Source organism: Gopherus evgoodei, chromosome 13 (assembly GCF_007399415.2).
Source record: "Gopherus evgoodei ecotype Sinaloan lineage chromosome 13, rGopEvg1_v1.p, whole genome shotgun sequence".
NCBI lineage: Eukaryota > Metazoa > Chordata > Testudines > Testudinidae > Gopherus > Gopherus evgoodei.
Genome location: NC_044334.1, coordinates 5,665,102 through 5,689,041, shown reverse-complemented (window position 1 = coordinate 5,689,041; position 23,940 = coordinate 5,665,102). Strand labels below are relative to the sequence as shown.

The following is a 23,940-nucleotide window of genomic DNA, read 5'->3' as shown; positions in this document are numbered from 1 at the left end:
GAGAACAAAGAGATCAGGTGACCTCCTGGCCCCTCACCTCCGGGGCTCTGGCCTCCCTGGCCCCAAAATGGACATGACTTAGGGTCCTATTCTCTGTACCTACAAGCTCTGTTTAGGACCGTGTTCCTGTCATCTAATAAACCTTCTGTTTTACTGGCTGGCTGAGAGTCACGTCTGACTGCGGAGTTGGGAGTGCAGGGCCCTCTGGCTTCCCCAGGACCCTGCCTGGGTGGACTCGCTGTGGGAAGTGCACGGTGTGGGAAGGGGATGCTGAATGGTCCGAGGTCAGGCCCAGGAAGGTTGAAGCTGTGTGAACTTCTTGCTCTGGAGACAGTCTGCTCAGAGAGGAGGCTCCCCCAGAGTCCTGACTGGCTTCGTGTGGAGTAGTTCCAGCGAATTGCCCGGTGACTTCTCTCTGCGTGGGGCTGGCCAGTCTTTGGGGTGATTAGTTGTCCTGATTCTCAAGGGCTGGACGATCTGGCATAGGGACACTTTCTGCGCTGGCCACGAAGGCACCATCTGTTAGCAGCTTTGCAGGGATTACTTCCTTGCTGCTCTGTTGGACACCAATGAATCATGCAGCTCATCTCAATCAAAGATGTTAACTCAGATCCCGGTGGAAAAGGCCAGGTCATTGGCTGAGGCTGGTAACTGCTCCCAGAAGCGAAGGGTTTCTGGTAAAAATATAAAGGGGTGTCACTGCCTCGGTTTCCTTCCTTAACTAGCTTTGCTCACTTGGATTTCAAAATGGCTCATTAGTTTCAAGACGAAGTAATAACAGTGCTAGTGTTTTCACACATACAGGCCCATCTGAAAAGCCACGTGGTTCTGACAAATGGAAATTGATCCCCGCTGGGTTTTTCCCCTTGAGTCTGTTTCTTCCTGCTCCAGAGAGAGCATCCAGGTTCCTGCCCAGTGACTAGTCCTACTGATGTTAATACAACTGGATCACAGCACTGCGCCTTCAGCCGTCATCCAGGTCCTCTGTCTGACAAGGCTGCTTCAGAGGAAGGTGCAAGAAACCCCCCTAGCTGCCATCTATGGAGTGACCTGCCCCTAGAGTAAGTTCCTTCCTGACCCCTCACAGGGGCTGGCTCGTGCCATGAAGCATGAGGGTTTTTCGTGGATGGGTGTCCACAGCATAGAAACCACTTGCCAAGTTAGTATTAATTGGCCCCCTTGCTGGAAGCAAAGGCTGGAACAGAGCAGATGATGGTGGGAAAGGGTGGGGAATGTTTGCCCTACCATTGCCCAGACTGTACCTGCTCTATAGAGACCCCCATGGCTCTCCCTCATCAGCAGGGGCAGGCCTTTTGTTCCTTTGGGGGACCACCCACCATCCCAGGGTTCCAACAGACTGACACTTCCCGTTTCTTACCCCGTTTGATTTACCCCACCTGACTGGTTGGCCTCATTCCTTTTGGTCCCTCCCTTTTCTGAGGGTTGACCAATGATGTTCCTGCAACAGGGCTGTCTGGGTCTCTGCCCTTTTACTGAAGTCAGGTCGACTGGCTCCTTCCACCAGCTTACTCTGCCTATTTAAACAAGTCCTGTGCACTCTGCATAGCTTTCAGAGGGTGGAATTCCCCTCCCTGGAGCGGGCCATAAACCCTGTAGGTATAACTAGGATTGAAAGGGTGTCCAGAGCCTGGGGCTAAGGGAGATTTGTCCCGGGGAAAGGGAAGAAGTGCTGGTTCTTTTAAACCACAGTTGAGCAGCCCAGCCTAGCAGCAGTTCCTGTGATCCTTTTTACACCTTCAGGGATTTTCAGGGTCATCGAACAGATGTTTCAGTTAGAGGCCAGTGCAGCAGCCCACGCAAGAGTCAGGAATGTATCCAAGGCTGCCAGGATAGATCGGACTCGGGCGCTTTCTCGTTAGATGTCCGGGAATAGGAAAATGTGAGGATGTGCCGCTGATGCTGGTGGTGGGAATTCTGGCCAGCTAGGAACTGGCTCAGTGTTCTCGTTGTGCTAAGTGGAAGGCCCAAGTTCTTCTCTAGTCTGTTTTTCTGGGGCCAGATCTGGGTTTAAACAAACAGCAAGCACAGTGAAAAGTAAACTCGCTGTTTAGGATTCATGGAGTTTTAATCCTCTCCTGTGTATTAGTCAATTGGATAACAAAACGGGGGGTGAGGGATTGAAAAACACACGGGCCAAGATTTTACAAAGGTGTTACTGAGTTTGGGTGCCCAACCCCAGAACCTTAAAGGGGCTTCCAGGTGCATCCAACCCCATCTTTAGAGCTGATGGGAAGAGCTGCTCAGAGGGAGCCATTTGCAGGGCACGACATTCTCATTGTAGCAAACCCATGTGACACTGTGTATTTTCTACTGGCACCTTATCTGTTACATGTCTTTACATGTACACAGACTAAGAGCACGCTTGTAACACTGATCATCCATGCCTGGAAAACCAGGCCCCTTTAAGGTGTGTCTAATTGGGCATCCCACATCACTAGCCACTTTGGAAAATCTTGATCATGCCTTTTAAACTTAAAGAACTGCATCCCATGTCAGATTTTCAAGTCCACAGGCCCAGCGTTCCCCTGGTGTAACTCCACTGAAGTCCCGCCACGGAGAATTTCTGTTTTTGACAGCTGTTTGCAGAATCCTGCCTGGGGGTATCAGGAGGCATGCGAACCTTTCATGCTGGCTGAGCACTGGGTCCTGATTTGCAGCATCAAAACTGCAATGTTTCAGACTGCGACAAAAGGCCTAATTGGGAACAGCCCTGGAAATGTTGGTGCCTTTTCCACTTGCGCACTGTACAGTCTGGCCTATAAATAGGGATTTGAAAATCAGGCTGATCGTTTAGTTCTCCAAGAACGACGAAGATGAAAGGTTAGGAGGCCTAGAGAACGTATGGCAGCAGGGCCATGCAACTTGGCAGCCCTGACTTGTGGGAGGAAACTTAGCCTGCATCTGGGAACCAGATTATGCAGTAATGTAGTTTACTTTTGCAGTACTTTCCCATAGTTGTTGTTGATTAAAAAGCAATTGCTTGCACATGTCGATCTTGAAAGGGGGTAAACAATGAGGCTCTGAAGCTCTTCTCTGGGTAAAGCGAGGAGCCCAGATTTGTAAGCTTAGGAGCAAGAGCACAGCTCATGTGTTAGAGATCAGCTGCCTTCAGGCTGGTGTCTGTTGTTTTTATCCCATTAGGAGGTTGCAAGGAAGCTGACTGCGCCGCGTGTCTGAGAGGAGGGTGCCAGGGCCAGATGTTGTGCAAAACATTGATTGTGATTCCTTGCAGAACTTCTGCCTTGTTTTGGTAGCTTGTGCCAGTTATTTGCTTAAGCACAAAGGACTGGTTTGTGTTTCTGCAGATCTGGACAGTAGAGGTTAAAATGCAATGCCAGGGGCTGCCTCAGAAGTTGTCCTGAAGTTTGTCTCATTTAACTGAAGCCAAAATGGGCTCCAGCAGGGGTCACGAACAGCAGCCAAGATGCAGTGCTGCAGAGCAGATGAGAACTGTTCACTAGTTTAACCTTCCTCCATAGAATATTACTATCTTGGCACGCAACGTATGTCTCTGCTGGGTGATATGCTGGATGCCCCTGGAGACAGGAAGCAGGACCCAGAGCCTTTCACCACAAGGTTGCTAGTAGCAATTCAGTCAGGTCAGCAGGGAGCCGAAGTCTGATTTCCCCCCCACTCCCACCTCCATTAGGAGCAGGTCTTGGTGCTTTCCCTGTAGCGCACCTCTTGCCACACGTGGGCACCCTCCGTTCCCATGCCGGGCAGTGGGAGCTGAGGGTGCTCAGCGTCACAAAGGATGAGGCCCAGCCTTAAGAGTCTCCGGGTGGGCTCTGTGTCATTCCGGGTGCCAGGGTTCTGGTTCTGTGCATTCAGTGATCTCTCTTTCTCTCTCCAGTGCTCCAAACCCAAGCTGCTCACGACTTGCTCTGCCGTCCAAGAGATCCGGAGATGTACCCGCCTCGAGATGCCAGACAACATGAACACCTTTGTACTCAAGGTAGGGCCTGCATCTCCCCTGCCCTTACGGAAGGCCTGCAAGGACTGACCGTAGGGGTCTACAGGCAGTGACCCCTGGGATGGGGGCCAGAGAGATCTACTGCCTGGCTCTGAGCCCCGGACAGAGTCCTGCAGCAGAGAGCGAATGCTCTGTGAAAGTCCAGAGCCGGCCCAACACGTGATCTCAATCTGTGTCTCATTCTCTGCCCCTGTCAGTGATCCGAGTTCAAACAGGCCAGCAGTTACCAGCCGTTGGAGCAGCAAGGGCACTTTACAGGGCTAACGCCCATGCTGCGCCAGCCAGTGCCTCCTGCTTGTCATATAGCGGAGCCCTCTGCCAGAGCCTTGCCGCATCCCCAGCTCTCTTCCTGCCAGTACCAAGGGGCCCAGCAGAGGCTCCTGAGCCAGGGTTGGGGAGCCCAGAGGCCCTGTCCCTAGAGACAGCTCTGGGGCGTCTACAGGACAGCGAGCGTGGTTCTCTGTGGCTCTCCCTGCAGGCGCAGCCTCGGCATGTTCCAAATGGGTGCCGGAGCTGCTGCTCAAACAGCCCTGGGGCCTGCAGTCCGAGTGTGCAGGTGGAGCAGAGCCAGACGCCTTCTGTCTGGGCAAGCAGCCTCCTTGCACCGACTCAGCAGCTGCCTCAGGACACATCACAGGCTCTGGGGTTTCCTTCTCCCTTCGCAGCACGTGTTTGCTGGAGCTCTGATGCCAAATTTCAGTTCCTCTTCTGCTTGCGGGGGAGTGGGTGCTGTTGGCTTGGGCTGGGTGTTCCCTTCAGGCCGCTGCCTTCCCTGGTAGCTTTCTCTCAGCTCGCAGTCACGCTGGTTAGATGCAGGGTATTTCCTTGTGTGGATAATTCACTGAGCTGGGGCGGGATCTGGCCCCCTGGAGACCAGCAGAAGGATGGTAAATGCTACCTGTGTCATTGGCAGCATCTGGGCTGGGGGCTCCCAGGAGCCGGTTTGTCATCTGTCCCTTCTTGGTGCCCGCCCCCACTGCTGCTCTATAGATGCTGCAGTGACCAGATTCTTCATAGCAGCGCTTGTCCGTTCCTTCCCCAGGAGGGGACGACCGAGCTGGCACCAGCCCCTCCCCAGACTGTCGTCCCCTTCTCTGCCTGCTGCCTATCCCAAAGCTGGGAGAACAGCCTGTCACATGTATCCGCTCCTTTAGGCGCATGTGCCGGGCCCCTAAGCTGTGCCCATGCTGCTGTGGGCACCTGGTGAGGCAGCCATCGCTCCTAGTTGCCCCTGTTCTTCTGCTAGAGGTTTCTCATCCTTAGACTGGGGACCAAGACTCCCAGAGGTGTGACTGCCACACTGGCTTCTGGCTCGTTTGTGCTGAGGTTGCCCTGTGTGAAGCGCACGTCTCCCCCTCCCATCTGCTAGCTTCTGGTGCCGCTCTGCTGCCTGGCCTCCTTCTCCCCGAGCAGTCCTCTCCCTCTCCCTCCAGGGGCTGGCACGTCCTGCATGCCCACAAAAGCAATTGGGTACAAGTCGCAGAGCTAGCCAGGACTCTGGGGGCCAGGGCAGTTTGAGAACCACTGGCTCCAGGGGCCATGGTGTGGGATTTACTCTTCAGTTCCCTGACTGCAGGCACAGCATTCTGACCACAGTCACTTGTGCCACCCAGCCATGGGGGCCCAGTGAAGGGCAGGTGGAATGTGAGGCCATAAGTGGCCAAGTTCCTCTAGGAAGTAAGTGGCCCAGATCTCCCCACCCTGGAGCCAGTGCCTTCCCCACAAGAGTTTCCTTCCTCCCCTTCTTTTCCGCTGCAGAGGCTATGAATCATTTCCCCTGGAGATGGCTGCCCAGCCGGGGTGGGAGGGAGAGCAGGGCGGGGAAGCAGAGAGCCAGAGGGAAGAACAGAGAGGGAACTCCCAGGGGCTGGTGGGAGAGGCTGTGAAGGAAGTGATACTGTAGCTGATTCTCAGGACCCAGGCGGAAATCCCCGCTCCTGTGGGGTGGGCCGTGGAGACCCGGGTGGGACAGGGTAGCTGTGATTTCGTGCCACGAGGCGTCTGTCCAATACTCGCCTTCTCTCCTGTCTAGGTGAATAACTGCACAGACATTGTATTCGAGGCTGGGGACGAGCAGCAGCTGAGTTCCTGGACAGCCGAAATCAAGGAATGTGTGACCCGAGGGTAAGGAGCGCTAGGGCCAGTTGCTTGGGCGCTTGCTTTGGTTGACCCCTAGTTCATGTGACACTGGGAGCAGTTGGCTCTTGACACTTTACACTCGATGGGTGCGATTGCCTCCCTGGGGGCTGGGCCCCTGCCTGAGACTCCAGTGGGCATTGCCTGTGCACACGTTCCCCACGCAGAGCTGAAGGGATATCCAGGCCAGATGGTGGAGGAGCTGCCCCTTGTTACCCTCCCCCTGCTCCCCCGGTCCAAACTCCACCTCCCGCCCACGGGCCTCAGGACACGGACCTTTGACTCTCTGCCTCTCGGTGGCTGGGCGGCTTTGAGCCCTTCAAATGCACAGGGCAGGTCAGCTGAGCTCCTGAAAACATTGCCCATGTAGGGCCCAGCCCTGCTGGGTGCTCTGGGCCTCTGGCTCCCATTGGAGGCCAAGGGAAGGGAAGGGGCTGAGGCCCTGCATTGGTCCGGGCAGAGCTGTGCTCTGGGAATCCCAAGATGGAGCTGTCCCATTGCCTTAGCCATGCGTGGGCTCCGTGAGAAGGGGAGTCTCTGGGCCGGGATTTCCAGACACCCTGAGCGAGGGCTGCAGGGGAGTCACTGGCAGAGCCTGCAGCTGGCAAGGCCGAGCTGGGTGAGGGAGCCCCTCCAGGCCAGTCTGCCCAGAGTTTTGCTAGGCCCCAGGGCTCCATGTGCCCAGATCTTGGCTCTAGGAAGAGGCTGCATCAAGACACAGGTGCTACAAGCCACAGTCCAAAGCCCTTTACGAGGATGCAGAGTGGCTGGCCTGGCTTCTCCAGCCTCCTGCAGCCGGTGGGGGCAGGGGAGACTAGCCCAGTGCCATGCGGCTCCCTGGGAGACCTGCCCAGGCTTTTCCCTGGGCCACTTGCGCCCTCCCCTCTCTGTGCTGAAAATGTTGGATTTCAAATCCAGCACAATAGGGAGGGGGAACTTGCTCACGGGGTCAATGCCCGTGGAGGGTGGGGTCCTCGGGATCTGTCACCCTGGCACGAAGCCCCCGCTGGTGGCAGAGACTGGGACTTTGGCACACTTGGCAGAGCTGCCCGGCTTGGGCACTAATATGGAAATACAGCCAGCCAGTGCCACCGTAAACGCCTGTCACAGAGTTAGTGTCATTAAAGGAGCTTGCCCAGGCCCACAGCGGGCTGGGGGATCACTTGAGGGGCTGAAGGAAGCCCCTCCTGCCAGCTGAGGATCTCCTGGACGGTCTGCATTGCAAATGGAAACGCCCCTGCCCCTGGAGACTCCTCTGCCACTGTGGCTCGGAGCCTGCCCTCGGGTGCGTGGGGATTCCCCCAAGTGCCAGCCAAGCCTTTCCTGGCAGCCAGCCCTCCTAACAAGTGGCCAGAGCCAGATATTCTAAGCACCTGCCAGGAGCCGGGCTGGCTGGGGACTGGGATTACTCACCCCCGGCATGCTGCTGCTGGGATGGCAGCGAGGGGAGGGCAGCGCAAGTGGCTCCCTTCCCTGGGTGGAGGGCTGGCCCCTGTGCCAGCTGCCACCAGCCTGTGCCACCCGGTGCACTCTGCAAATCAGGGTGTGGGGGATGCGCTGCGGGTGCTTCTGGGGAAGGAGGTGAAGGGCTGGTGAGCTGGGGCCCTGCAAGCAGGGCTCCGTCGACACAAGCTGCTGCCCTGAACATCACATCTCCCAGCTGGGCTGCTCTCCTGTCCCGCCTCCCAGGAGCTCCCGAGTGCCATCTCCCCTCCTAGGCTCCTTCTCCCACGGGCATGTGGCTCTGTTCCCCCCATGGACACACTCACCGCTCAGGCTGCCAGGGCCTGCTCTGCATGTGTGGCTGGCGATATCCCAGGCCGAGCTTGCCCCTGTGGGTCCCACGAGCCTGGGGCTTGCTGTGGATTGAGGGTGGGGGCGCGGTCTTCCCCCTGTCCTGACCCCCTGCCCACCCACTGCCTGGGAATTGGGCTCTGCCGGGCTCCCTTGGGCTAGTGGTGAGCCAGCCCAGTCATGCTGGGTGAGACACATCCCTGATGTGAGTCACCTGGGCTGGGGAATTATACTGGGGAGTAATTGGGCCCTAGCCCTGAGCGAGATGGAAGGACTCAGCAGGGTGTGGCGGGGAGCCCCGAAGCCTGGGTTGTGCTGCTGCGCTCCGTGAGCTTGGTCTCTGCCCCTTTCTGGGCCTCGAGCTCCGGGACTGTGGTTCCCTGGCTCGTGGTGGGGAGCTGCCAGCCTGTGTTCCCAAAGCTCCCTGGAGGGGCTGGCTGGCGTGATTCCCAAATCCCTGCTTGGAAGGCCAGGGGAGACGGGGGGGCCTGGCTCTGAGGGGCACTGGGTTGGCACAGCGAGGTGCTAGTGCCGCTCCCTGGGGAGAAAGCACCGGAAGCCCCGGCTGGCCCGGCTATCGCCCAGTCCTGCGAGCAAGGCGCTTCCTGTTATTGAAATACCCTGTGGCGTGTCAGGGCCGAGCCCTGTTGTGATTTACGGAGCGCTCTGCTTCCCCGGTCCCTGCTGTGCTCCTTGTTCCCATGACTTAGGGCAGGGGTCGGCAACCTTTCAGCAGTGGTGTGCTGAGTCTTCACTTACTCACTTCAGCGTAAGGGTTCGCGGGCCGGTAATACATTTTAACATTTTGAGAAGGTCTCTCTCTCTGTAAGTCTGTATTATATAACTAAACTATTGTCATATGGAAAGTAAACAAGATTTTCAAAATGTTTAAGAAGCACCATTTAAAATTAAATTAAAATGCAGATCCTATGCCGCCGGCCCGCTCAGCCCGCTGCCGGTCTGGGGTTCCGTTCACCTAGTTCGGCAGCGGGCTGAGGGGGTCCTGCAGGACCCTGGCTGGCAAGGGGCCGGCAGCCGGGACCCCAGATCGGCAGTGGGCTGAGTGGGGCTGACAGCTGGGACCCCAGACGGAGGGTGCAGATGGGAATGTGGAGGGGGGTGCAGGAGCTCCCATTTGGTGCTCAGGATGGGAGTGGGGATGTGGGAAGGTGCAAGAGTCAGGGCACGGGGTGTGGAGGGGCTGGGTATATGGGGGAGTGCAGGGGTCAGGGCAGAGGGCTGGATATACGGGGGGGTTCAGGGGTCAGGGCAGAGGGCTGGGTATGTGTGGGGGGGTTCAGGGATCAGGGCAGAGGGCTGGGTGTGTGGGGGGGTGCAGGGGTCAGGGCAGAGGGCTGGGTATACGGGGGGGTTCAGGGGTCAGGGCAGAGGGCTAGGTGTGTGTGGGGGGTTCAGGGGTCAGGGCAGAGGGCTGGGTGTGTGTGGGGGGGTGCAGGGGTCAGGGCAGAGGGCTGGGTATGTGGGGGGGGTTCAGGGATCAGGGCAGAGGGCTGGGTGTGTGGGGGGTGCAGGGGTCAGGGCAGAGGACTGGGTATGTGGGGGGTGCAGGGGTCAGGGCAGAGGGCTAGGTGTGTGTGGGGGGTTCAGGGGTCAGGGCAGAGGGCTGGGTATACGGGGGAGTGCAGGGGTCAGGGCAGAGGGCTGGGTCTGTGGGGGGGTGCAGGGGTCAGGGCAGAGGGCTGGGTCTGTGGGGGGGGTTCAGGGGTCAGGGCAGAGGGCTGGGTGTGTGTGTGGGGGTGCAGGGGTCAGGGCAGAGGGCTGGGTGGGGGGGGGTTCAGGGGTCAGGGCAGAGGGCTGGGTGTGTGGGGGGGGGGTTCAGGGGTCAGGGCAGAGGGCTGGGTGTGGGGGGGGTGCAGGGGTCAGGGCAGAGGGCTGGGTGTGGGGGGGGGGTTCAGGGGTCAGGGCAGAGGGCTAGGGTTCTCACAGCAGGGGGCTGGAAGGGATATGCCCCGATTCCACCCAGGGGCCCATCTCCACCTCTTCTCTGCCTCCTCTGCGGAGCAGCAAGGAAGCTGTGGCTCCGCTCCCCCCTACCCCCTGCAAGGACGATCAGCTGATCAGGGGCAGGAAAGCACCATGCTGGAGGAAGAAGTGAGGGAGTGGGGAGCTTGGCTGCCGGCAAGACCAACCGTCTGCCTCCTGCCCCCACAGGAGATAGCGATGGGTGGGGGGGTGAGTGCGGCCGGGACCCCAGCAGGCAGCAGCGTGCCATTAAAAATCGGCTTGGTGCCGCAGATTGCCAACCCCTGACTTAGGTTCTGCTTCCAGCTCGGCCTCTGGGAACCCAGTGTGCCTTGGTTTGACTCCAGCCCTACTGAGGCCCCATGGATTGCTTCAGCCCTTGGCCCTGGATCCCCCACCTAGGGACTAGCACTTGTCAGAACCTGGGTCCTGGCTGCACAGGGAGCATCAGCCCCGTGTAGCAGCAGCTGCACAGACTCGGTGCACTCGGGCTGGCCTCGCAGCCCCTGGCAGGCTGGGGACATTGGGGCTCACAGATCTGGGTGCAGAGCCCTGCTGGGTAGAAGTCTGCACCTGCCCCAGTGCCATCTGCTGCTAGGGCTGTCTGGGCTGGGGAGAGAGGGGCTGGGGGGTGCTGTGCAGTCTGCTGCACGTGGGATGGTACCTATGGGGAAGTGGGGGGGGAGGGCTGTAACCACTCCCTATGGTGGGGTCTGGGCAGGGGTCAGCTCGAATAGTTCTTAGAGGGCACAGCACCATTCCAGGGGTCCTGAGATCTTCTCCCTGCCCCTGTGTATTTTGGGGATACTTGATGCATTTCCAGGGCAGCATGTGTCCTTTTCCTCTGGTTCCTGTTTGCATCACAGCTGTGCCCAGAGGAGCAGGGCCCCATCGTGCTGAGTACTCAACCTCAGCCCCGGCCCGAGAGCTCACAGGCTGTTCAGGGGCAGGGACGGTGCACCTGAACCCAAGGGGAGAGCTGAGGCCCACTCTGAAGCAGGGAAACCTGCCCCTACCTCAAACTCAGGGAGGGGACGGGGGCTGAATACAGCATCTGCTGCAAGCCAAGGGTGCCTCCCAGGCTGCTCCAGTGCACTGAGTCGACCCCTGGGCAGCTCCAGGGCTGGCAGCCGAGTCTCGTTAGCCCCAAGGAGCTCAGCACTGTATTTCTCCAGTTATGCAGGCCAGCAGTATACGCGTCCCTGGTTGGCCAGGCAGCCCCCCCCCCACCTCCAACTCTGTCCTTTCTCTCCTCCCCTGAGCATCCCCATCTACCGCCTGAAGGCACTTCACACAGGTGGAGACAGATGGGGAAACTGAGGCAGCAGGCGGGGCTGTGACCTGCACATGGTCAGAGGACATTTCTGTCATTTTGGGGGTGGGAGGCGGGTGTCTGTGTGAGAGAGAGAGAGAGAGAGAGAGAGAGAGAGATTGAAATCACACATCTCTCGCTCTCCCTCCTGTGTTACTAGTGAGGCCTGCGACTCTAGCAGAGGGGTTGCAGCGCTTCGCTGGGTTTTCCCCAGCGCTGCTGTATGTTTCCTTTTGGCAGGCTGGCTGATGGCCCAGGCCCTGCAGCCAGTTGGGAGTGTTGCTCAGGATGGCTCTGGGAATGCGCCTGCAGTAGGACCCCATGGTGCTGCAGCCCCGCAGTGTTTAGAAACTTGTTTCCCTCGAATTTTTTTTTTTAATTCATAAATACACTTGGAATTTCCCAGCATTTAGTGTCCTCACGAGCCCTGAATTCTGGGCAGCAGCTGAGCTGTCACGTTCGCGTCCAGGCACTCTCTCTGCCTGGCACGTTTGCACAAAGGGAGCTGTGTTTCTCTTGTTTGCCCTGGTGCTTTGTCGAGCGGAGCAGCCTGTTCTCCACCTGGATTCAGTGGCGGAAGCTGTGACATCTTTCCTGTGTCTTCCTGGCAGGTCCGGGGGAGCCGATGTAGAGCTGCTCTCAGGCCAGCACTCTGACACCGTGACGTCCAGCCCTGCCACTGGCAGCACCGACTCCCTTACGCAAGGTGAGTGCCCTGCATGGGAGAGTCCCTGATGGCTAAGGGCTAACGGAGCAGACAGACCTTTACCAGCCTGCAGCAGTCCTGGGGCTCCCAGCCATACCTCACTGCTGGCGCGAGCGGCTCCAGGGGGCACCACTTGCAGGGGTGTCTAGTGCCAGTCACCCAGGGAGTGTCTCCAGTGGGTCGGGGCGGAGGTGGCTCCTACCTGAGAGAGCTGATGCTGAAGCCCAGCGAGGAGCCCCAGGAAACTAGCCAGGGTCTCTGGTTGGAGAGCGAATGAGGAACAACCAGCCCGGGGCAGCAGCTGGAGCACTAGCCTAGAGAATTACACAGCTTCTGGGGAAGGTAGAACTGCTGATTGGGGGCTTGATCCTGCGAAGGACTCGGCACCCTTAAACTCCCCTGGATCTGGGAGGGAGCTAAGCACCCTCGGGCCCCTGCAGAGCAGGATTCTGAGAGTTTCCCGCTCTGGTCACCTGTCCCTGCAAGACATGTGCTCCCAATCCTCTGCCAAGAAACTACTTATCAGGCGCTGACACACAAAGCTGATTCACAGCACCGTGCCAGTGGGAGGCTGAGGCGGGAGGGGCCGATTAGCACCCTGCTTTTGCCTTCTTTCCAGCCAAGAGATTAAATATGAACCATGGCCCCCAGAACCGTTCTGGAACTGGCGGCAACTGCTTTGGGAGCTGGAGGGTGAGCGGAGGGAGAGCTTGAGATTCTCTCCTGCTCCACCCCTGAAACGTCAGGCTGGTGCCTGTGTTTCCTGGAAAGAGGAACTAGGGTTGCCTGGGTCTCAGGTTGAGTTGACAGGAAACAAGGGTTTTATTGATCGTTTGAACGCTGCGTTTCAGTGTCACACAGCTCCCTCTGTGCTGTTGCCGAATGCCAGTACCGCAAGGCGAAGGACCTGGCGTAAATCAGGCTCTGGATAAAGCAGAAGTGGCCAGTGACTGACTCAAAGCTAAACCATGCAGGGTGCTGGGGGAGCCCGTCACACGGCATGTTGGGGGGGTGGGGGGGGGGACCAGCTTCTCTCACTAAGGCACAGTAATGATGTGAGACGGCAGCTAAGCAGGGGTGTGGCGAGGGGGACGAGGCATCGGGCGGGCCTAGGGCCAGCCAGATCCATGTGTTCAGGGCTGCTTCTGTTCTCATTGTCACCAGTTGGGCTTTTGCTGTTTGACCGGCTCAGGATGGTTTATTGGCTCCAAGTCCTGCCCAAGCTGTGCCAGGTGCTTTCCAGAGAGCAACAAAGTAGGAGCCCTGCCCTGCCCTGCTGAGTGGGGATTTCAAGGCGCTGGTCCCACAGGGTGGGGTGGGGGTGGGCAGCCTGCCAGGGAATGGCACAGCTGGGCCCACTTGGGCTGTAGCCAAGGCTTCAGCTTTCCCAGAGCCCCTCAGCCCTGCTCAGAGTTTGGCCTATGGGGTGGCAGCGGTGTTCCCGCCAGGCCTGTCCCCACGGCCGTGCCTCTAATGCTCTTCTTCCTCCCCAGGCGCTATGCACTGTGGGCAGCCAGAGCCGTCCTGCCAGAAAACCGACCAGTTTCTCTCGTCCTACCCCTGGTTCCACGGCCCCATTTCGCGTGTCAAGGCCGCCCAACTTGTGCAGCTGCGGGGGCTGGAAGGCCACGGGGTTTTCCTTGTTCGACAGAGCGAAACCCGCAGGGGCGAATACGTCCTCACCTTCAATTTCCAAGGAAGAGCGAAGGTAGGGCCTGTGCGGGAGGAGGTGCGAGAGGCGCCAGCCCCGCTTTTCTGCTCAGGGTTTCCTCTCTCTGGTCGACTCGACGGACACCTGAGCCCTCCCCATGCAGACTGCTGCCATTCAGAGAGGGGCCCGAACCCCCTGGCACAGCCCCCTCTCCCTGCTGAGCCAGCGTTCCTCCGGAGAGCACCAGCAGTGGTATTTGGGCAGCCTTGTTTCTAACGCGCCCTGGGTCGAGGCTCCCGTGTGTCTTTGGGCTGTTCTGCCCTGAGGGTGTCTGACTCCAACACTCCGGCCTATGCTCTGAGGGCTGAGAGCCAAGACCCAGAGGCAGGGCAATTTTCAGGTCTCTCCTGAGTTCCAGTGTTTGGCCTTTGGAGGCCTATGCCCCTCGCAGAAGGCTCTGAACAGCCATAGGCCTGCCTGCAGAAGCCTTCCCCAACTAGCGGCTGGCTCAGAGCCCCTGGGGAAACATGGCTGCTCCTGCCCCTGCCCTGCCATCCCCTCATGGCAGGGGACAGTCCCACCCCTCCCAGCACAGGACGTAACCTGACCCCAGGCCAGGCTGGTCTGACTCTTGGGGTGAGGGAAGGAAAGAACCCGCCTCTGCCGAGGAAAGTAAACCCTGGCGTTGCAAACCAGTTGTGTTTGGCTCAAAGGACTGCTCCCGGTGACACAGATGGGGCTCAGTTCTGCTGCCCGCGCCCAGCCACCAGCCTCTGGCCACAGCTCACTGCCACTCCCCCCTCCCAGCTGAGCCAGCAGCTTTGTAACGTGCCCGTCTCCCTCGCAGCACCTGCGGCTCTCGCTGACCGAGCGGGGGCAGTGCCGGGTGCAGCACCTGCGCTTCCCCTCCATCCTGGACATGCTGCACCACTTCCAGCAGTGCCCCATCCCTCTGGAGTGCGGCGCGGCCTGCAACGTCAAGCTCTCCAGCTACGTGGTGGTCATCCCGTCGCCCCAAGGTATGAGGGGGTAGGGGGGGTGCACGTGCACGTCCCAGAGGGGGAAGTATGTCTCTCCCCCTCCATTGCCCCACTGGAGAGCAGCTGCCCCCCACCGACCCCATCCCTGGCTCCAGGCATGGCTGCAGTTGGCAGGCACTCCTGGGGCAGTTGCTGCGCCCCCTGTTCTGAGAAGCTGCCAGCCTCTCCTCTCTGCACGCCCCTGGGGCCGGCTGGCCTCACCCATCTTCCAACCAGCCAACGCTGCTCGGACCGTCCGGTCTGTTAATTGAGCCAAAGCATTAGACTGTGGCTTAATTAATTATTGAATTAATCCCAAGCCCAGCCTAGAGTAGCTGCTGGAGCCCATCTGAGGCCTGTGGCCACACTAATACCACAGGGTTAGCGTTCAACATGGCCCATAATGATCAGGCTGACCCCCCACCCCCCCGCCACTACCTTAGTGCCTCAGCAAAGCCGGCAGCCAGGTGCCCAGTGGATGGCTCACAGGCGTCAAAGATGGATCCTGGCCCCCTTGGGCCAGGGCTCTGGGCCTGTTGGCAAAACTAAATTAGCCCACAGGCCTATCCTGCCACTCCCCTCCCTTTCCCCCAGCGCTCAGCAGCTGGTGCCATTGCCTAGCAACACCACACTCCTTGCTGCTGTCATCTGTGCACTGTGCTGGACACGCTTTCCCAGGAGGGAAGCGATTCTGGCAGGAGCTCACACATTGCCGTCGAATGAGGAGAGAGCTGATAACACCAGGTATTCTTTATTCCAAGTGTCAATGATAGAGCCTCCATTTACAGGCGCCTCTATGTCAACCCTTTAGTTTCCCAGCCTAGTGTGTATCAGCAGTGCTTTTCCTCTTCGTCCTAAGAGCAAAAATCTGTGCCAACCACCCAGTCTCCCCTCACACCTCTGGTGCGACATGTGGCCAGGCCAGGCCAGCAGGATTCCTCAAGCAGCCATCTGGCCTCCTGCTGCAGTGGGTGTTACCCCATTGGACTCTGCAGTCACAGAAGCTGTTCGTTCAGCACAGGCTTGAATGTAGGAGCCTCAGGTTCCAGGTGCAGCGTCTGGCTCTGCTGGCTGCTTCTGCCCTCGCCTGACTTAAAGCAACTTGTGAAAGATGCTTTTACCGCTCCCTCCCCTCCCCCTTTGAAAGGGGTGAGGTGGCCTTTAGAGGAGGTGCAGAACCTTTCAGTTCTCCACTTTAATTGCGTTGCAGGGGTCACTATAGACTAATTACGTCAGGTTATTTAAACTTCAGCACTGCTTCTCCACTAGGTTTATGGAGGAAATGCAGTTAATGGTCGGCCTCTCTGGGCAGCCTGCAGCGGGCCCCAGGCCAACTCGCTCTGCTTGCCCAGCTCTGTGCAGTGGCAGCGCAGCCCCCGGGCTGTGAGGTTAGTGGGGTTACACTGCCCTAGTGCAGGTGCGGTAGCCCAGTAGCTGTGATTTTGAGTCCCACTGCACGCAGTCCAAAGGGGGGAGCTCTAGCTAACTTCCTCCTGGAAGTTCAATGGAGGGGGGTAGACTGCAGTCCTGACCGAGCCTGGAGTGCTGCCCTGTGACCCCCAAGTGGTTAGAGAGGCATGTTCCTGCTCGAATGGTTTTCGATTGGATAGAACAAATCTCCAAAGAGCCCCTGGCACTTTCATTCAGTTGCCTTATGATCAAGCGTTGGAGAGTCAGATGACGGGGGGGTAGGGGAGGGTGGGAAGCAGAACTGCACACTGCCATGAAAGGAAAGGGGGAGAAGCTTAGTTTAGCGTTGTGTCCTGAACTCACCTCCTCTTTCTGTACATTTTAAAACCATGGTCAGGTAACACAGTGTGGCTGAAATCTTAAGGGTCCTAGCTGACCCCTAGAATCACAGAAATGGGCTGGAAGGGATCATGGAGTCCAGCCCCCTGGGCTGAGGCAGGACCAAGTAACCCTAGACCATCCCAGACAGGTGTTTGTCCAGCCTGTTCTTAGAAATGTGGAAGTAGAGCAAGAACTGACAGGGACTTGAATGTAAACAGTTACCTCTGTTAGCAAGAATTAGGCTAGCTATAATCCTAACAACACGAGGTTTGCAAAAGCAAGGATTAGGTGAGGGGAGTGGAAAAAAACACTGTGTGAGGAGGTGTTGCAACCTTGTGTCAATAAGGTGAAATGCAGACTAGTGTCTAAATAGAAGTGAGAAAAATAAGATATCAAAATGGCCTAGATATAAACCAAATGCAGCTGTTGCTTATTACTTTATGTAACAAAAAGTATAAATGCTTCCTGTAATTGTTTACCTGTAGAAAGACCTGCCAGGAGGGGAAAACCCTGTGTCCTAGCACACACTCTCCCTCTATGCAATTGCTTAAAATAATAAAGTATCTGCCTTTGCTGCACCCAACCAAAAGATGAGAACTAAGTTTTTCTCCGACAAAAGCCTGCAGTGATGTAAATCCCACCGTCACCCTGGTACCCTGCTCCACTACTTAATGAGCTTTATCCGTAGAAAATTTTTCCTCGTGTCTAAGCCAGTTATCTCTTGTTCTGTCTTCAGTGGACATGGAGAACAATTAACCACTGTGCTCTTTAACCGGGCTGTGGTGTGAAAACAACTTAGATGAGCACAGACCTTTCAGATGCTGGAGGCTCTAGCTCTGGCAAAGGGAATACAAATTTGCAGGGAAAGAGTAGATAGAACAGAACTGAAGCAGGAGGTAATTCAGGCCTCAAGCAATAAGGGGAGGAGTATGGGCCAGGTACCAAGAGGCCTGCTGAAAATCGTAGGTCCTAGGTTCCTAGAGGGAGCTCTCCCCTGAAGAGTTCACTCCCTCCCTTTGGTAGCTATGGGCTCTGCCGTCAAACATGAGCAAAGCTGCCACTGCATTCCTAGAGCTGGTGCCGGTAGCTGGTCACTGAGTGGGTAGCAAGAGGAGAATCATAGAAGATGAGGGTTGGAAGAGACCTCAGGCCTAACCCTAACTAAATCATCCCAGCCAGGGCTTTGTCAAGCTGGGCCTTAAAAGCCTCTAAGGATGGAGGTTCCACCACCTCCCTCGGTAACCCATTCCAGTGCTTCACCACCCTCCTTCTGAAAAAGCTTTTCCTAATATCCAACCTAAACCTCCCCCACTGCAGCTTGAGACCATTGCTCCCTGATCTGTCATCTGCCACCGCTGAGAACAGCCGAGCTCCATCCTCATTGGAAACCACCTTCAGTCAGTTGAAGGCTGCAGAAGAGAAGAGTGAGGGGGGATTTGAGAGCAGACCAAATAAGCCCAGTTCCCTCCTGCATTCAGCGGGAGTGAATGGCAGCAGCACTCATTAGCTGAGTGATCGCACTGGCTCCTTGGGGCAGACAGGTGCAGCAAGGCCTGGGAGCCTGTATTCAGAGCAGGAAGCGCCTCTACAGATGGAAAAAGCTTGAAAGTCACCCTGTGTATGTTTCCTCTTTCTAAAAGAGAAGCTGCTCTAACCGCTGACCACAGGGGCGGCTCAGCCTGTTTCCCATGGCCGGCTCAGGGAGATCTGATTCAGAACAGGCTCTTCTAGGAGTCGGACAAACTCCTTTGCATGGAACAGGTCACCGGAGGTGGAGCGCAGCAGCGCCACCTCCAGGCTTTGGAGCTGTAGGCTGCAGCTTGAACGCCTCTGCCAACCAGCATGGGCTGAGCAGGAGCAGCCCCAGATGCTTTTGGTGGCACAAACACCTTAAGGGGAGGCATTCCTCCATCTGTACATTGCACCAAGGAGAGGTTTACCCAACCTTTCCAAGTAGAGCCAGTTTGAAGGCTGCTCTGCCTCTGCAGCCAGCTCTCTGTTCCAGACCCCTGCTGCTTCCTTGGCCAACAGGGGGAAGTAGGAGCTGCCATGAACAGGGAGAGTCAGCCAGAGAGAGTGTGTGGACAGGGTAACCACACACCTTCTCTAGTGCTATCACTCCCTCTGACACGCCCCGTCCCCCCACGGCATTAGATAACTGGCCAGGGTACATGCAGGATCAAGGGCTAGGTGCTTAGGAAGGACACAGGAGAAGGGTAAGTTTCCTCAGGTGTGGGTCTTAAGCCAACAGGGCTTGGGTTTCTCTTAGGATCCTGCCCATACCCTGGCCAGTTATCTAATGCTTGGATTTCTCCCCTCTCCCTGTAGGTTTGGGCTCAAGCAACACCATCTTGCTCCCATTCTCCGTCCCTAATTGGAGCTCCGAACTCAACCTTACCCCCCTCAGTCCCTCCAGCTGCCCCCGGCTAGACATGACAGACAACATTCACCACAGTTCTCAGCCAGAACAGATCTTCCACCTGGTGCCCTCTCCCGAAGAACTGGCCAACAGCCTCCGAGACAGCGATGTGGCCGTCACGCACTCCAGCCGGCAGCGGGACTCTGACTACGAGCTGGATTCCCCTGGCAGGGGCCACATTCGGGCTATTGACAATCAATACACACCACTCTGACACGATGTGGGGGAGGGGTGGAAACCACGCACTTTGGCTTGGAGCCCTGTTAGAGAACTTCTGCTATAGATTTTGGGAAGCCTATGAAAAGAATGTAATTTGGGATTTATTGTTTTTGGTATGGGAGGGAGTAAGATATATAAATTGTTCACTCCACTATGGGTGTGATCCCTTTATTAGGCCTGTTAAAGGGCCTGTTTTACATATTAAAGCTTTCTTATGACTGTTTACACCTCGTTCCTGTTAACATGCCAGGCTCTCTGCCCTTTAGGCTAATATCTCACTTAGTCTCTGTCACAGGTGCTTTTGGTCTTCGCTGCCCTTTTTGACATGGACAGAGCCCAGAAAAGAAACCAGAAGGTTCCATTACAGCCACATAATTGGACAAAAATGGATTTGAAGTTTGTGACAAGTTACTGATCTGGGCTGTGCATAAGCAAAGAAAAGTCACTTTGTGATGGCCAAGGAATGTGCTGCAGTTGCATAAGTCATAGTTCCATATTTCTAACAGAGCAGTAGCCTTATCGCTAACCTAAGAGTTCATTCATTACTTTTGGATATGGAGAGTACAGGCTTTAACTTAACGCACGTTAGCATTTAAAAAAACAAAACGAACAGTGGAGCCGTTGAAGTCACGGCTGCAGCCATGGGCAAAGGAAATGCTTAATCTATTAGTCACGATTAAAAAGTGAACACTAACTTCCTCCTATTAATGTAGGCTTAACGTAACTGATCAGAGGACAAAAGAGAAGACTGACATCTTGTCATAACCTTGGCGTAAAACTTCTTTCTGCTGTGGAAATTTAGGCACAAGTCTAGAGTTCAGCAAAAGTTTTTTTCCAAATATGTTACTGCAGGTTGGTTCTTCAAAGCAGGAACGGTGTTGATAACCAGCCACTGTTGCTTACATTTAAAAAAAGCAACTCTTCAAATACTAGATCATATTTTGTTAAGTAAAGCTAGGGGAGTTGTATTTGCATGAGTGTCATGGTTTTCCAGCCAGATTGGGTGTAACCTTTTCTCCTCAATATTCCCCTTGCCTGTAGGTCTCAGCAAAAGCGCTGTCAAAAACCCAACAGTCAAAGTGATTTTCCTATTTATGGAGAAGCAATATGAACCCCTTCGGTGGAACAAAGTTACCCAAAAGGGGGATGCACTACTGACCCCCTTTCTTCTTGTACCTTATTGTGACTAGGGTTAGACTTTGGCATTTCCTCAGTTAGAATTACAGTTACAGGAGGAGATGTGACATATTTGCCTTTGTGCTTCTTTACTGAGAGACAGGTCTGTGCAGAGCTGTATGTTAGGAGTTAAGATTTATAGATTCACAAGCAATAAATCGGTAATTTCACTAACCCCTAAAATTGTCACTAGACCCAACCTCTTTTCAAGGTAAAGCACTTCAGTTACGCCAGAGTTGAGCCACACCAGCAGGGGCTCTATGGTAGAAGAGACTCTCTGGAATGTGGCTTAAGGGAGCAACGCTTAAAAAAGCATAGAGCCATTCAACTTAAAAAGCCCCTCTAATGTCTGAATTTTGTACACCCAGTATGTGTCTTACAATTACTGGAAATTCGCAAAAGATGCTGTTCCCTCTAGATCACTTTCGTGCATTTGACAGCACTTTGTCAAGTCAGTGTCTCCCTTCATGGAAAGGCCCTTAAATTCTGGCCATAGAATTAAGTTCTATATACATAAATGGGACCAAGATTTCTGCACCACCAGAAACTGGAATTCTGCCATCTCTATTTTTTATGAACGGAATTCAAGTGGCCAGTGCCCTTATCCTCACCAAACACATTTCTAAGGCACAAGCAGATTGCAAGGGACATGAAAACCAAGACAATCTCAGCTTCATCCCAGCTTTGCAAAAGAAGCTGCTGAAGCTCCCATCAATCTCTGTTCCCTTGTCCTAGGACATCGCCGAGGCAAGGTATTTCTCAAGCCCAAAGTGATAGGCTATAGTATACTAGGGCTCCTTTACACTCCGTAAGCAGAGCTATCCACAGGATGGTTTCTGCCAAACAATTCACTCCCCTCCATCTCTGACAAACTGAGTCCACTTATAAGCCCATAGGGTAGCTTCTCAGTTGGAGTAAATCGTCCATTGCCCCTGGGTGACTTCAGCGGAGCTCTGACACGCCACCAGCCAAGGATCTGCCCCTTGGACTTTTAAAAAAGAACGAGGTTCGAGAACTAAATAGAAGAACAATGTGGAAGATGGCTACTTCTCTCTGCAACCTTTAGGAAGTGCTTGTTTTATAGGCTAAACCTTGCTCCAAAGCCATCAACATGTCCCACTGACCAACCTGCACTTTTGGCAGGCATGCTCAAAGTATTCATTCCATGATCAGAGCAAGGCAGGAGTGGCTGTGACAGAACGGGGTGTGAAGGCGGAATGATCATCCCAGCTCTCATACCTGTGGGTAAACAAAGCACCTAGGCTGCTTCTGGGTTGAGATTTTTGGCCTGTCTTATTGTTTAAGTGCCAGCAACCACACATACACATATTTGGAATTATGTTGAATTGCTAGGGCCATCTTTCTGGACTAAATGGAACTTGTTTTTCTTATTTAATACAATATACACCAAGTTTATCATCATTCATTTAGTGCTCCTGTGCAAACAAATCCAAGCACGTGACTGTAAGTTCCTTCTCCTGGTACCTAGTTGGAAAGTTGTTTGATTATTCACCAAATTGCAGATGTTTCCTTCTAGAATTTCACTGTCAAGTTAGCCAAAGCTAGGAAGAAGCTTGATAATCCAGACTGAAAGGCTGGCAGACCACTCCAGTTCACTGCTGAAGGGGATTGTGTATGGAATCTGAAGAATTGTACACCGAACGCTAACAAACAACAGACTGACTGTTCACCATCTCCAGCCTTCCCCAGCAGTGTTCGACCCATCTCATTCCATTCCTTCTCCAGCCAAAGGTCTACTTTCCCTAACTGGGCAAATATTCTTCCAGTCCTTCCCTGTGTTGCTCCAACAGAGCCTGTCATCTCCCCCTCACTTTGGTGTTGGGGGTCCTAAAACCAATTATACAATAATTGCAGGGTCAGTTCTTTAATCTATTTTCCCAGGTCGTGGGAAGCCGAACTTCTCAGAATTCCATCCTTGCTAAAAGGTAGTTGGCTTGTGATGCATTTCAAAGTCTGACTTAGTCCTGGTAGTACAGAAGAGGAAGAGAAACTATTTCATAACTCACACAGTACACACAATGCTCTAGTAGAAACCTGGGGACAAAATGTTAAGCCCTTGCAACATACACGACTTCGAAGTAATTTTATGGGACTTCTCTAAGATGTTTTTGCCAAGTAACTAGTGAAGGTGTGTGGCATGTTTCAACGTTGACTTTTATTATAAGATTTTTTTATATTTAAAAGCACATTAACAACATCTTGTAGGCCAAGGAATTAGCTGCATTTATGAAGCGTTCTCAAGACAGTTGCTTTCAATAGTCACAGCCTTAGCAGGATGGAAAGGCAAAGGGTGACACTGAACTTTTGCTTGTTTCACCTTAGCAGTTGAGCAGTTGCCTTCTCCCCTGGAATTACCAGATACTGGGGAACACTGCCAGCAAGCTGCCTGCTTTGACCTAGGTTCTCAGCCCTGCCAGAGTCTCAGGGTCCAGGGAAGGGGCACACAAAATTAAATATGATTGGTTCCAAAGTCTTACCTCTCAGGCTGACTGATTGAAAACAGCTTGTCTAAGGGCTGGCACCGTAAAGGAGACCAGCATTTCTGGTCTTCCACAGAAATAACAGGTGGCTGGGCTAGTGAAACGTTGCTTTTTTCATAGCAGCGTTAGGGCTGTGCTCCACAGTGAAGACGTAACAGTATGTAGTGCCTCAGCTAGCGCAGCCTATTGCCAGGCAGAAGCCTGGTTTAGCAGGTAACTGTGATAGAGCCTACTGGCTGTGCCAAAACAGAAACAGCCCTCCCACCCCCAACTCTACACCCCCTTCTTCGTATGGAAAGCCTTACTTGCTATTTGCTGACAAACGGGCACTGCCTACAGACAACTCTTGAATGTCCTCCTGGTAGACAGGCCATGCAGGAGAAGTTTGTGTTATCCCTATGGAAGTACCATTCCGGTCTAGGTCACTGAATGGGCTAACTCCACAGGGAAAAGCTAACCCAGCGTGTAAGAACAGGGTACCTAAAACACCGACAGCAACCTCATTGATCCTTCTGCTTCAAGGCTGCATTCCACAGTGAAGCTTTGAGGAAAAGGTCCAGGTCCAGGTCAGCAGAGGAAGCATCAAAGCCAACGTCATCAAAGAATTAAAGCAGCCTAGTCTGTGCCACTGTGATGCAATATTGACTGACTGTTGATATTCCTTGTACCACAGAAAACTCAGTTTAGAGCCAATGTGGTTTTACTTTACTATGCATATAAGGCCTTTCAGTCTTGACTGACAAGTTTGAGTACAATATTCCATATTTCAACGTACAAGCTTGTTGTATGAGAACAGGATGTTATTTTAGCCAGCACATGCCCACAGCGTAAGAGTTGAGAGTGCATTCTATCGTTCACTGCCTTTTTATCCCATAGGCAAATTAAGGCCAACAAGGGTTTTGTTGGAATCAAGTGCATTTATTTCAAAGCTCTACTTTTCATCAACAGAATTCTTGTATAGTAGATTTTCTATGTATTGTTTCTGTATGTACTGTACAAGTAACTTATTCTTGAATAATGCAATTTTGTTATAATGTACAAATCAGCTCAAATAAATTGTTTTTAGAATCTGTTTGTTCTTATATTAATACTTTTAGCCTAATTTTTTCCAGAAGCTCTCACTGACTTGCCAGATATTGGACTAATAGCTGCTAGAGTACAAAAGTCCTCCCTCCCCACTTTTAGAAATGAAAGTTACATGAATGTATGGTGGTGGTGTAGCCCTATTGGTCCCTGGAT

The 23,940-nt window shown here is 54.4% G+C and overlaps 1 protein-coding gene across 5 annotated transcripts in view; it reads left to right on the top strand.

Moving 5' to 3' along the window:
- The window catches only part of SH2B3 (SH2B adaptor protein 3), a 100,352-nt gene extending 76,579 nt beyond the window's left edge, over positions 1-23,773 (top strand). For all 5 annotated transcript variants that reach the window (XM_030582681.1, XM_030582684.1, XM_030582685.1 and 2 more), the window contains exons 3-8: positions 3,875-3,976; positions 6,027-6,118; positions 11,831-11,925; positions 13,419-13,633; positions 14,424-14,595; positions 18,715-23,773. In XM_030582681.1, the coding sequence (XP_030438541.1) occupies positions 3,875-3,976; positions 6,027-6,118; positions 11,831-11,925; positions 13,419-13,633; positions 14,424-14,595; positions 18,715-19,019 (981 nt within the window). In that variant the 3' untranslated portion in view covers positions 19,020-23,773. The remainder of the gene's footprint in view (positions 1-3,874; positions 3,977-6,026; positions 6,119-11,830; positions 11,926-13,418; positions 13,634-14,423; positions 14,596-18,714) is intronic.
- Positions 23,774-23,940: the final 167 nt, after the last annotated feature.